The sequence below is a fragment of the Salmo salar genome, chromosome 17, assembly GCF_965601325.2.
Source record: "Salmo salar chromosome 17, fSalSal1, whole genome shotgun sequence".
NCBI lineage: Eukaryota > Metazoa > Chordata > Actinopteri > Salmoniformes > Salmonidae > Salmo > Salmo salar.
In genome coordinates, this window is record NC_138307.1 from 515,938 (window position 1) to 530,387 (window position 14,450).

The 14,450-nt window shown below is 41.3% G+C and overlaps 1 protein-coding gene across 1 annotated transcript in view; it reads left to right on the forward strand.

Annotated features, from left to right (window-relative positions):
- The window catches only part of zc3hf (Zinc finger CCCH domain-containing protein 15), a 30,297-nt gene extending 17,395 nt beyond the window's left edge, over nt 1-12,902 (forward strand). Inside the window, 7 exon segments of the mRNA NM_001146374.1 lie at nt 1,862-2,014; nt 2,113-2,213; nt 3,791-3,973; nt 4,324-4,470; nt 4,601-4,702; nt 6,469-6,601; nt 12,641-12,902. Of these exon segments, the coding sequence (NP_001139846.1) occupies nt 1,862-2,014; nt 2,113-2,213; nt 3,791-3,973; nt 4,324-4,470; nt 4,601-4,702; nt 6,469-6,601; nt 12,641-12,813 (992 nt within the window). The 3' untranslated portion in view covers nt 12,814-12,902.
- Nucleotides 12,903-14,450: the final 1,548 nt, after the last annotated feature.

Here is a 14,450-nt window from a genome sequence, read left to right on the forward strand (position 1 = left end):
AGGCACACTTAACCAGCATGGCTAGTACAGCATTCTGCAGCGATATGCCATCTCGTCTGGTTCGGGCTTAGTCCCACTATCATTTGTTTTTCAACAGGACAATGACCCAACACATCTCCAGGTTGTTTAACCTGTTAGGGCTAGGGGGCAGTATTGACACGGCCGGATAAAAAACGTACCCGATTTAATCTGGTTACTACTCCTGCCCAGTAACTAGAATATGCATATAATTATTGGCTTTGGATAGAAAACACCCTAAAGTTTCTAAAACTGTTTGAATGGTGTCTGTGAGTATAACAGAACTCAAATGGCAGGCCAAAACCTGAGAAGATTCCATGTAGGAAGTGGCCTGTCTGACAAGTTGTGTTTCATCTTGGCTCTTTTTATTGAAGACTGAGGATCTTTGCTCTAACGTGACACTTCCTACGGCTCCCATAGGCTCTCAGAGCCCGGGAAAAAGCTGAACGATATCGAGGCAGCCTCTGGCTGAAACACTTTATCGCGTTTGGCAAGTGGCCGATCAGAGTACTATGGGCTTAGGCGCGTGCCCGAGTCGACCCCATGCTTTATTTTCTTTCGTCTGTTTACCTAAACGCAGATTCCCGGTCGGAATATTATCGCTTTTTTATGAGAAAATGGCCTAAAAATTGATCTTAAACAGCGGTTGACATGCTTCGAAGTACGGTAATGGAATATTTAGAATTTTTTTGTCACGAATTGCGCTATGCTCGTGACCCTTATTTACCCTTTCGGATAGTGTCTTGAACGCACGAACAAAACGCCGCTGTTTGGATATAACTATGGATTATTTTGAACCAAACCAACATTTGTTATTGAAGTAGAAGTCCTGGGAGTGCATTCTGACGAAGACCGCAAAGGTAATAACATTTTTCTTATAGTAAATGTGACTTTGCTGAGTGCTAATCTTGCTGGGTGTCTAAATAGCTAGCCCTGTGATGCCGGGCTATCTACTGAGAATATTGCAAAATGTGCTTTCACCGAAAAGCTATTTTAAAATCGGACATATCGAGTGCATAGAGGAGTTCTGTATCTATAATTCTTTAAAAAATGGTTGTGCTTTTTGTGAACGTTTATCGTGAGTAATTTAGTAAATTCACCGGCAGTGTTCGGTGGGAATGCTAGTCACATGCTAATGTAAAAAGCTGGTTTTTGATATAAATATGAACTTGATTGAACAAAACATCCATGTATTGTATAACATAATGTCCTAGGCTTGTCATCTGATGATCATCAAAGGTTAGTGCTACATTTAGCTGTGGTTTGGGTTTATGTGACATTATATGCTAGCTTGAAAAATGGGTGTCTGATTATTTCTGGCTGGGTACTCTGCTGACATAATCTAATGTTTTGCTTTCATTGTAAAGCCTTTTTGAAATCGGACAGTGTGGTTAGATTAATGAGAGTCTTGTCTTTAAAATGGTGTAAAATAGTCATATGTTACAGCAGAGATCCCCTGTTTTGGATAGAGATGATCAAGAAGGCCATGAAATGGTCAGAGAGGGCGCTTCCTGTTTGGAATCTTCTCAGGTTTTGGCCTGCCAAATGAGTTCTGTTATACTCACAGACACCATTCAAACAGTTTTAGAAACTTTGGAGTGTTTTCTATCCAAAGCTAATAATTATATGCATATTCTAGTTTCTGGGCAGGAGTAATAATCAGATGAAATCGGGTACGTTTTTTTATCCAGCCGTGAAAATACTGCCCCCTATCCATAACAAGTTAATGTGTAGTTATTCTATTAAATCCACCTAACTGGCAACAGTGGCAGGAAAGACCCTGAGGTAATGAGCGCAAGAAGAAATATTCAGTACTTATTATGTTTTCCTCTTAATTCTGCAGGGGTGGACCCAAAGTCAGTTCTCTGTGCTTTCTTCAAGCAAGGCCAATGCACCAAAGGAGACAAGTGCAAGTTCTCCCACGATTTAACACTCGAGAGGAAGTGTGAAAAACGGAGCCTCTACGTCGACAAGAGAGATGACGAGCTTGAGAAAGGTTAGTGTCTTCTAACCATTAGTGTTGTCAGCAGTGAAGAAACAGCTGATATCTCTGCTGGGTTTTGTAGAGCTGATTATTTATCCTGTTTTGTATAGACACCATGGATAATTGGGATGAGAAGAAGTTGGAGGAGGTTGTGAACCAGAAGCACGGAGAAGCTGAAAAGAAAAAAGAAAAAAGCTCAAAAACTCAAATTGTATGTTTTGGCACATCCCTCTAAGAGCTAATATTCATCACTACTATATAATGCATTCAGAAAATGTTCAGACCCCTTCCCTTTTTCCACATTTTGTTACAGCCTTATTCTAAAATGGATTCAATTTAAAAAATCGTCATCAATTTACACTCAATACCCCATAATAACAAAGCGAAAACAGGTTTTTCAATTTTACATAAGTATTCAGACCCCTTGCTGTGAGACTCAATTGAGCTCGGGTGCATCCTGTTTCCATTGATCATCCATAAAATTATTCTACAACTTGGAGTCCACCTGTGAAAAATGATATTGATTGGACATGAAAGGCACACACCTGTCTATATAAGGTCCCACAGTTGACAGTGCATGTCGGAGCAAAAACCAAGCCATGAGGACGAAGGAATTGTCCGTAGAGTTCCGAGACAGGATTGTGTCGAGGCACAGATCTGGGGAAGGGTACCAAAACATTTCTGCAGCATTGAATGTCCCCAAGAACACAGCGGCCTCCATTGTTCTTACATGCAAGAAGTTTGGAACCACCAAGACTCTTCCTAGAGCTGGCTGCCCGGGCCAAACGAAGCAATTGGGCGAGAGGGCCTTGGTCAGGGTGACCAAGAACCTGATGGTCTCTCTGACAGAGCTCTAGAGTTCCTCTGTGGAGATGGGACAACCTTCCAGAAGGACAACCATCTCTGCATCACTCCACCAATCAGGTCTTTTTATTGTAGAGTGGCCAGACGGAAGCCACTCCTCAGTAAAAGGCACATGGCAGCCCGCTTGTAGTTTTCCAAAAGACACTAAAGGACTCTCAGAGCATGAGAAACACGATTTCCCTGGTCTGATGAAGTTTGAACTCTTTAGCCTGAATGCCAAGTGTCACATCTGGAGGAAATCTGGCAGCATCCCTACGATGAAGCATGGTGGTGGCAGCATCATGCTGTCGGGATGTTTTTCAGCGGCAGGGACTGGGAGACTAGTCAGGATCGAGGGAAAGATGAACGGAGCAAAGTACAGAGAGATCCTTGATGAAAACCTGCTCCAGAGCACGCAGGACCTCAGACTGGGGTGAAGGTTCACCTTCCAACAGGACACCGACCCGAAGCACACAGCCAAGACGAGTGGCTTTGGGACACGTCTCTGAATGTCCTTGTGTGGCCAAGGCAGAGTCCTGATTTTAACTCAATCGAACATCTCTGGAGAGACCTGACGCTCCCCATCCAACCTGACACAGCTTTGATGATCTGCAGAGAAGAATAGGAGAAATTCAGACGTGCCAAGCTTGTAGCGTCATTCCCAATAAGACTAGGCTGTAATCGCTGCCGAAGATGCTTCAACATAGTACGAGTAAAGGGTCTTAATACTTATGTAAATGTAATATTTCAGTATATTTTCCATCAATTTGCAAAAATGTCTAAATCTCTTTTTGCTTTGTCAGTATGGGGTATTGTGTGTAGATTGAGGGGGGAAAACGATTTAATCTATTTTAGAATAAGGCTGTAAAGTAACAATGTGGGAAAAGTCAAGGGGTCTTAGGATACATTGACTTTAGACTGACTTCTGCTTTTATCGTCTTGTAGGTTTGCAAGCATTTCCTTGATGCCATTGAAAACAACAAATATGGTTGGTTTTGGGTATGTCCTAGTGGAGCTGACACTTGTATGTACCGCCATGCATTGCCTGCTGGGTTTGTGCTAAAGAAAGACAAGAAGAAGGATGAAAAGGAAGATGAAATCTCAATGGAAGAGTTGATAGAGAATGAGGTAGATATGACCATTTTTTGACAAAAATTCAAGTTCCTACTTGAGATATTTGAGTTTGTTGTTGTTATTATTATTATTTGGCCCATATGCTTAAAGCCACAGTGTTCGTTTCAATCGGCAGCCTCACTACTTTATCCACTCTGAAATGCATAAAGAGCTATGGATGCCAGGACTGGCTGTTAACTCTGTTAATGTTTGCGATCACTCTGACCAACATACTGTTTTTTTTTTTTTTTTTTATCTAACTTGTGACTTATTCAATAACATAGTGCTGAGATTGAGATCCTGTGAAGTTTCCGTGGGCTTTTACTGTTTAAGAAATGTTACCAAACAATTACTTTGTCTATCAGCGATCTGCCCTTGGACCAAATGTCACCCGAATAACTCTGGAGACCTTCTTGGCCTGGAAAAAGAGGAAAAGGCAAGAGAAAGTGGCCAAGACAGAGCAAGACATAGAGAAAAAGAAAGCTGACTTCAAAGCTGGCAGGTCCTTTGGGGTGAGCTTTGATTTTGTTTTCTACCAGAGGATGACGCCAAAGCTCAATAATCATTTATTTTGATTGCAGTATCACATCTTACAGATAAGTTGAAAACATTTTAATACTAACACGAGTTGTTGTTGTGTAGGTTAGCGGCCGTCAAGTATTTGAGTTTTGCCCTGATCTGGCTGATGATGACGATGAGGAGGCTGATGACATAAAATATGTTGAGGACGATGATGACTTTGAGGTAAGCCTGATAAAGCACATTTTTCAATAGGCATGTATCTCTGGGGATACTCAGGAAATCTTTACTGAAGTAGCTTGAAGACGTGTTGGCGCTACACCAGATTTCATTATGAAGTGATACATATGTATAACATTGATACTAGAGGTTGACCGATTATGATTTTTCAACACCGATACCGATTTATTGGAGGACCAAAAAAAGCCAATACCAATTCATTGGAATTTAAAAAATATATATATTTTATTTATTTGTAATAATGACTATTACAACAATACTGAATGAACACTTATTTTAACTTAATATAATACAGAAATAAAATAAATGTAGCCTCAAATAAATAATGAAACATGTTCAATTTGGTATAAATAATGCAAAAACAAAGTGTTGGAGAAGAAAGTAAAAGTGCAATATGTGCCATGTAAAAAAGCTAATGTTTAAGTTCCTTGCTCAGAACATGAGAACATATGAAAGCTGGTGGTTCCTTTTAACATGAGTCTTCAATATTCCCCGGTAAGAAGTTTTAGGTTGTAGTTATTATAGGAATTATAGGACTATTTCTCTCTATACCATTTGTATTTCATATACCTTTGACTATTGGATGTTCTTATAGGCACTAACTAGCTATTTCACACGGTCACACCAGCCTAATCTCGGGAGTTGATAGGCTTGAAGTCATAAACAGCTCAATGCTTGAAGCACAGCGAAGAGCTGCTGGCAAACGCACCAAAGTGCTGTTTGAATGAATGCTTACGAGCCTGCTGCTGCCTACCACCGCTCAGTTAGACTGCTCTATGAAATCCTAGACTTAATTATAACATAATAAAACACAGAAATACGAGCCTTAGGTCATTAATATGGTCAAATCCGGAAACTATCATTTCGAAAACAAAATGTTAATTTTTTCAGTGAAATATGGAACCGTTACTTATTTTATCTAACGGGTGGCATCCCTAAGTCTAAATATTGCTGTTACATTGTACAACCTTCAATGTTATGTCATAATTATGTACAAGTCTGGCAAATTAATTACGGTCTTTGTTAGGAATAAAGGGTCTTCACACAGTTCGCAACAAGCCAGGCGGCCCAAACTGCTGCATATACCCTGACTGCTTGCACGGAACGCAAGAGAAGTGACACAATTTCCCTAGTTAAAATATAAATTCATGTTAGCAGGCGACAGTGCTTTTTTTTCACGAATGCGCTTGTTAAATCATCACCCGTTTGGCGAAGTAGGCTGTGATTCGTTGAGAAATTAACAGGCACCGCATCGATTATATGCAACGCAGGACACGCTAGATAAACTAGTAATATCATCAACCATGTGTAGTTAACTAGTGATTATGTTAAGATTGATTGTTTTTTATGTTTAATGCTAGCTAGCAACTTACCTTGGCTTCTTGCTGCACTTGCGTAACAGGTAGTCAGTTTGGCTGTGAATCTTATCCTTGTGGAGTGCAATGTAAGGCAGGTGGTTAGAGCGTTGGACTAGTAACCGGAAGGTTGCAAGATCGAATCCCCGAGCTGACAAGGTAAAAATCTGTCGTTCTGCCCCTGAGCATGGCAGCTAACCCACCGTTCCTAGGCCGTCATTGAAAATAAGAATGTGTTCTTAACTGACTTGCCTTGTTTGTTTTTTTTCCGGCCACAATCGGTGTCCAAAAATGCCGATTACCGATTGTTATGAAAACTTCAAATCGGCCCTAACTAATCGGCCATTCCGATTAATCGGTCGACCTCTAATTGATACTGGTTATCCCTCCCCACAGGTTGAAGATGTTCAGGAGTTCCAGGACATTGATCTAGCCAGGTTTGTTCCAAAGGAAGTTGATAACACCGGAATAACTGTTGCTGCAGTTGACAGATTCACAGCCAAATCGAAGCCAACAAAGGAAACGAATGGTGAGTGTTTGAACTTATTCTGCCAATAAAATGAATGGAAGCCACATTATCCTTGATCTCAATTTTTTTTTTTTAAAGCGTTTATCTTTCTATCCCAAATGTGTTTTCCATAACATGTACAGTACTGCGCAAAAGTTTTAGGCAGGTGTGAAAAAATGCTTTATTAAAGTCAGAATGCTTTCAAAAATAGACATGTTAATAGATTATATTTATCAGTTAGCAAAATGCAAAGTGAGTGAAAAGAAGAAAAATCTACATATTTATCAGTTAGCAAAATGCAAAGTGAGTGAAAAGAAGAAAAATCTACAAGTTAATATTTGGTGTGACCACCCTTTGCCTTAAAAACAGTATCTATTCTTCTAGGTTCACTTGCACACAGTTTTTGAAGGAACTCGGCAGGTAGGTTGGCCCAAACATCTTGGAACTAACCACAGTTCTTCTGTGGATTTAGGCAGCCTCCGGTGCTTCTCGCTCTCCATGTAATCCCAGACAGACACGATGATGTTGAGATCAGGGCTCTGTGGGGGCCATACTATCACTTCCAGGACTCCTTGTTCTTCTTTCGCTATATGTTTGGGATCGTTGTCATGCTGCAGAATAAATGTGGGGCCAATCAGATGCCTCCCTGATGGTATTGCATGATGGATAAGTATCTGCCTGTACTTCTCAGCATTGAGGAGACCATTCATTCTGACCAAATCCCCTAATCCATTTGCAGAAATGCAGCCTAATCCATTTGCAGAAATGCAGCCTAATCCATTTGCAGAAATGCAGCCCCAAACTTGCAAGGAACCTCCACCATGCTTCACTGTTTCCTGCAGACACTCATTTGTGTACCGCTCCTCAGCCCTTCGGCGAACAAAACTGCCTTCTGCTACAGCCAAATATTTCCAATTTTGACTCATCAGTCCAGAGCACCTGCTGCCATTTTTCTGCACCCCAGTTCCTGTGTTTTCAGGAATATTTGAGTCGCTTTTGGCCTTGTTTCCACGTCGGGGAATGGCTTTTTGTCCGCAGGTCTTCCATGAAGGCTGCATGTCTTTCATGAAGGCCGCTTCTGACCAGACTTCTGGGTGTACCAGGGTCCCACTGTTTTCTGCAAGTTCTGAGCTGATGGCACTGCTGGCCATCTTCCGATTGCAAAGTGAAGTAAGCATGATGTGTCTTTTCATCTGCTGCAGTAAGTTTCCTTGGCCAACCACTGCGTCTACAGTCGTGGCCAAAAGTTTTGAGAATGACACAAATATTAATTTCCACAAAGTTTGCTGCTTCAGTGTCTTTAGATATTTTTGTCAGATGTTACTATGGAATACTGAAGTATAATTCCAAGCATTTCATAAGTGTCAAAAGCTTTTATTGACAATTACAGGAGGTTGATTCAAAGAGTCAATATTTGCAGTGTTGACCCTTCTTTTTCAAGACCTCTACAATCTGCCCTGGCATGCTGTCAATTAACTTCTGGGCCACATCCTGACTGATGGCAGCCCATTCTTGCATAATCAATGCTTGGAGTTTGTCAGAATTTGTGGGGTTTTGTTTGTCCACCCGCCTCTTGACCACAAGTTCTCAATGGGATTAAGCTCTGGGGAGTTTCCTGAAAAAAAAGAAACGCACACCTATTAAGGCGAGGTGCTGGCTAGCGGAGTAGAAAACTTGAAAATAAGGGAAAGCCGCACACTCTAAGAGCTCAGATGCAAAAATGTAATAACCTTATAACCAACGTTTCGACAGCAAAGCTGTCTTCATCAGGGTATCATCACAAACACTGCGAGATGACTCATTTATATAGTGTCAGAAGACACACAGGTGTCTGTAATCATGGCCAAGTGTGGCCTAATATCATTGGTTAACTCGAATATAAAAAAAAATGGCATACAAAGAACATACAAAAAAAACGAATGGATAGCATACGATCATAGATACATTTTAGACTACACAAGCTTACAAACAATTACAATGGCAAAGTCACAATCACAAGAATGGCTTCAGATCAAAGTCTATGTTGAGACTGAAGGGAGGAAGGGTCTTTTTAAATTAAAGATCCAGGCAGCCTCTCGTTTTAACAATAAATGATCAATGTCACCCCCTCTCCTAGGGAGGGTGACATGTTCGATGCCAATATAACGCAGAGACGAAATCGAATGGTTTGCTTCCAAAAAGTGGGCCGCAACTGGGTAAGTCAAGTTTTTGCACCTAATAGGGAGTTTCCTGGCCATGAACCCAAAATATCAATGTTTTGTTCCCCGAGCCACTTAGTTATCACTTTTGCCTTATGGCAAGGTGCTCCATCATGCTGGAAAAGGCATTGTTCATCACCAAACTGTTCCTGGATGGTTGGGAGAAGTTGATCTCGGAGGATGTGTTGGTACCATTCATTATTCATGGCTGTGTTCTTAGGCAAAATTGTGAGTGAGCCCATTCCCTTGGCTGAGAAGCAACCCCACACATGAATGGTCTCCGGATGCTTTACTGTTGGCATGACACAGGACTGATTATAGCGCTTACCTTGTCTTCTCCGGACAAGCTTTTTTCCGGATGCCCCAAACAATCGGAAAGGGGATTCATCAGAGAAAATGACTTTACCCCAGTCCTCAGCAGTCCAATCCCTGTACCTTTTGCAGAATATCAGTCTGTCCCTGATGTTTTTCCTGGAGAGAAGTGATTTCTTTGCTGCCCTTCTTGGCACCAGGCCATCCTCCAAAAGTCTTCGCCTCACTGTGCGTGCAGATGCACTCACACCTGCCTGCTGCCATTCCTGAGCAAGCTCTGTACTGGTGGTGCCCTGATCCCGCAGCTGAATCAACTTTAGGAGACGGTCCTGGTGCTTGCTGGACATTCTGAAGCCTTCACAACAATTGAACCGCTCTCCTTGAAGTTCTTGATGATCCGATAAATGGTTGATTTAGGTGCAATCTTACTGGCAGCAATATCCTTGCCTGTGAAGCCCTTTTTGTGCAAAGCAATGTTGACGGAACGTGTTTCCTTGCAGGTAACCACGATTGACAGAGGAAGAACAATGATTCCAAGCACCACCCTCCTTTTGAAGTTTCCAATCTGTTATTTGAACTCAATCAGCATGACAGCGTGAACTCTAGCCTTGTCCTTATCAACACTCACACCTGTGTTAACGAGAGAATCACTGACATGTCAGCTGGTCCTTTTGTGGCAGGGCTGAAATACAGTGGAAATGGGTTTTGGGGATTCAGTTCATTTGCATGGCAAAGAGGGACTTTGCAATTCATCTGATCACTCTTCATAACATTCTGGAGTATATGAAAATTGCCATCATACAAAATGAGGCAGCAGACTTTGTGAACATTAATATTTGTCATTCTCAAGACTTTTGGCCACGACTGTACAGTCCTCAATGTTGCCCGTTTCTTTGTGCTTCTTCAAAAGATCTTGGACAGCACGTCTGGAAATCCCTGTCTGCCTTGACATTTATGCCTGGGAGAGACCTTGCTGATGCAGTATAACCACCTTGTCTTGTTGCTGTGCTCAGTCTTGCCATAGTGCATTGTCAAAAGTCATACACCGTCTTCACCAACCTCACCTTGTTAGCTGAGTTTGGCTGTTCCTCACCCAGTTTTATTCCTCCTACACAGCTGTTTCAGTTAATGACTGTTTCAACCTACCGTAATTTCCGGACTATTAAGCGCACCTGAATATAAGCCGCACCCACTGAATTTTTTTAACATAAATAAGCCGCACATGTCTAAGCCGCAGGTGCCTACCGGTACATTGAAACAAATGAACTTTACACAGGCTTTAACGAAACACGGCTTGTAACAAAAATGAATAGGCTTTAACGAAACACGGCTTGTAACAAAAAATAAAAAATTAGCAGTAAGCTTTAGTTGTCTTTTTGCACTTAGTCAATTCCTCACGCTGCTGTTTCCAACGTCTTATCATCGACTCATTAAGACCAAGCTCCCGTGCAGCAGCTCTATTTCCTTTTCCAACAGCCAGATCAATCGCCTTCAACTTGAAAGCTGCATCATATGCATTTCTCCTTGTCTTTGCCATGAGGGTGACAAAATGACTACCGTAATCAGAATGATGGGAAGTTTGAGAGCGCTCGATTTAATCTAAACAGTAAACAAAAAAGTTGTTTGACCTTAACCCGTTCGGCAATTTAATTGGTCTAATGAAAGCTTCATGCTGCCAAAAAACTGAGCACGTCACAGAATGGGTTTTAAATTTTTTTTTAAAAAATGTTGAAAGCAGGAAAAATCCATATTAGCCGCGTCATTGTTTAAGCCGCGAGGTTCAAAGCCTGGGAAAAAAGTTGCGGCTTATAGTCCGGAATTTACGGTACATATTGAATTGATGATCATTAGCACCTGTTTGGTATAATTGTTTAATCATACACCTGTTATATGCCTACAAAATCCCTGACTTTGTGCAAGCGTACCTACAAGAATTGATTCTGTTTTGAAGGCAAAGGGTGGTCACACCTAATATGGATTTGATTAAGCTATTTCTTCTGTTCACTCACTTTGCATTTAGTTAATTGATAAATATAATCTAATAACATGTCTATTTTTGAAAGCATACTTTTAAAGCATTTTTTTCACACCTGCCTAAAACTTTTGCACAGTACTATATGACTTTAAACCTCTTTCTATCATACAATTGGCCCTCAGCCTTTAAAGGGGCAATCTGAGATTCACTTGTTTCTGTAAACAGCCGGTAAACTCTCATTCGTAGACAAACCTAATGATACAACAGCTGACCAACCATGAGATCAAAATTATAGTTTAAGGGACAATCTGTAGTTGGTACATCTACTTTCAGGCTTATAAATGAATAATATGTACCCATTGACTTCTGAAGAGTAATACTTATAAATGCCTCATGAGCTTAGCTCAGCTGTCGTACCACATCAGAATCCAAAATATAAGCTTGTCTTACTCCTATGTTTGTAAGCAAAGCAAAACATGGTTAAAATGGCACAAGATGTGACTGACATTTTACAGATGGGGAGAGCGTGAAGAGAGGCTTGACGCACTAGGCATCTTGTTATGACATGCATTATCTCAATTTGGTGCACAGAATTATACCTAGGAGGAGCAGCTTCTATGAAGGAACTTTGAATGTCCTTTGAGCTAGCTTACAAGCGTGTGTGTGTGTGTACAGCGGCACCAGAAATAAAAACACGTCTTACCTTTTTTGTAATGAATAAATCCAATGTGAAATGTAGTAACTAGGCCTACAGTAATCCTTAAATAGCATTCAAAAAGTTAATCCATTCTTTTCGAGCTAATAAAAAATCCTCCCGATCTTCTCACGGTTTTAACATCAGTACAGTAGCCTATACTTTGGAGGGGGAAGGGCAGGGAGCCTGCGCGCACACAATGACAAATATTTTCAGTTTGTGGGACTAGAAAAAAATCCCTGGAACGTAAAATAATGTAATAAACTGATTTCCATGCTTTCTAAAATAACGGTTCTGTTCCGGAGTATGGATCACTTTTGTTCCCGGTTCCAATTCTGTTACTCAATTATATTTTTCTGATCTGTTCCCTGAAGCGGTTCCAACCCCTGTTTTAAAACTATCATTTTGATATCATGGATGGTCAGTCCTTGAATCCATAGCTCTGTTTATGAATTTGAGTGAATTCCAGCCCCATCCCATAGCTTTTTGCTGAAATGGGCAGGGAGAATGCTTTGTTTCAACTGAGGATTTCCACTTTAAGCGTATACAGTGTTTGTTTGTAGGCAATGTAATTGTAAACAATGGAGTAAAACAAGCTTATATTTTGGGTTCTGATGGGGTATGACAATTTAACTAAACTCATGAGGAATTTATAAGTTATATTCTTCAGGAATCAATGGCTATATTAAATTTATTTTTTTGTCCAAAAATGTCCATTCTAATCCCGGATGCCCCTTGAACAAAGTTGAATGACACCCTTGCCACGTCACCTACCATTGCAATTTCATTCATGGGTCACAGCACAGATGCTGCGTATATATCTGATGCCTTTGACTGAACAGATGTGATGTTCTGAACCTGTGCCTTGAACGCTCTCCCAGATGACCAGCTGAATGGGGCTTGTGGAGGTGTGGAGGAGAACGGTCACGATGGGGAAGACGAGACTCTTGACGACAAGGAAGCGGAGCCCGTGCCTGTGGACGAGAACCTTTTCACTGGCGAGGATCTGGACGAACTGGATGAGGAACTCAACACACTGGACCTGGATGACTGACCATGATGACTTCTAGTAGAACAGTGCCTCATGGACTATGAATAAGAGATGACTAAAACAGATTCACAATAAAACATCCTGATGCTCACATCTTGTTGCTGCTGCGGTTTCTTTTCCCCCTCAGTGGTCCTGATTGCTAAGAGAGTGAAAAGGATTTGAGAGGGGGTACATCTTGAACTGTATGGTCTTGAAACTGGTTCATGTGAAATCACCAGTTCTTTCTGGCTGTCCTGAATCCTGTATATTGATGTTGGGTTCTATCGCATAAGCATCCTCCTGACTTGTATTATTTGACCATACAATGACAGATTGTGCAACTCCTTTCGAGCATATACAAGGGGGTTGTAGTGTAAAAACCCCTGATTGAATTAAGTACAATTCCATATTCATGCAATTATTTTACACTTTTGGAATCTGCATATATTGAGTTTTACAGAATAATGACCCATGACGTAGAGACCTCGGGGAATTACATCCTGGGCCCGGTTTCCCGACAGCGATGGAATTTAGGCTTATGAGTGTTTTTAACAATGCGTCTTTTCTACAACGGCCAACAATGTAACATGGTTTCCCAAAGCACCACACAAAGAGAAAGTTTGCTAAGTGTGTCGTTGAGGCATGTGTCGGTATTGATAGGAGCGAAAGAAAGGCAAACGCTGCTCTCGGATCGGCTTTTTCCATTCAAAATTTACCTTAACATTAGAAAGATCTTACCAATGGCTGCAAATATTAAAGTAGCTTACTCTAATGCTTACCGTATAATGCACTAAATCAAGATTTAGCACTTTGCACACATGAAATATTGAGGCAATTACAGACAGTAGCCTACAATTAGCAAAATAGAACTCTCTTGAATGAACATGACAAAGTATTCAGATCCCTTAACTTTTTCCACATTTTGTTGGTCTTATTCTAAAATGGATTAAGTTGTTTTTTTTACCTCCTCAATCTGCACACAATACTCCATAATGGAAAAAAAACGTGTTTTTATTTTAGCAAATGTATTAAATAAACTTTTACATAAGTATTCAGACCCTTTACTTAGTACTTTGTTGAAGCATCTTTGGCAATGATACAGCCTTGAGCCTTCTTGGGTATGACGCTACAAGCTTGGTACACCTGTATTTGGGGAGTTTTCCCATTCTTATCTGCAGCTCTCAAGCTCTGTCAGGTTGGATGGAGAGCATCGCTGCACAGCTATTTTCAGGTCTCCAGAGATCGGGTTCAAGTCCGGCCTCTGGCTGGGCCACTCAAGGACATTCAGAGACTTATCCCGAAGCCACTCCTGCATGACTGTGAAGGTGAACTTTCACCACAGTCTGAGGTCCTGACTTTTCATCAAGGATCTCGGTACTTTGACCCGTTAATTTTTAACCCGATCCTGACTAGTCTCACAACGGCGCCGCAGAAGGGGCAGACGAAGCGGCCACCTGGTCAGGCTCCGTAGACGTGCACATCGTTTACCGCTCCCGAGTGTACTACTAGCCAATGTCCAGTCTCTTGACAACAAGGTAGATGAAATTCGAGCAAGGGGTTGCCTTCCAGAGAGACATCAGAGATAGTAACATTCTCTGTTTCACAGAAACATGTCTCTCCCGGGATATGTAGTTGGAATCGGTTCAGCAACCGGGCTTCTC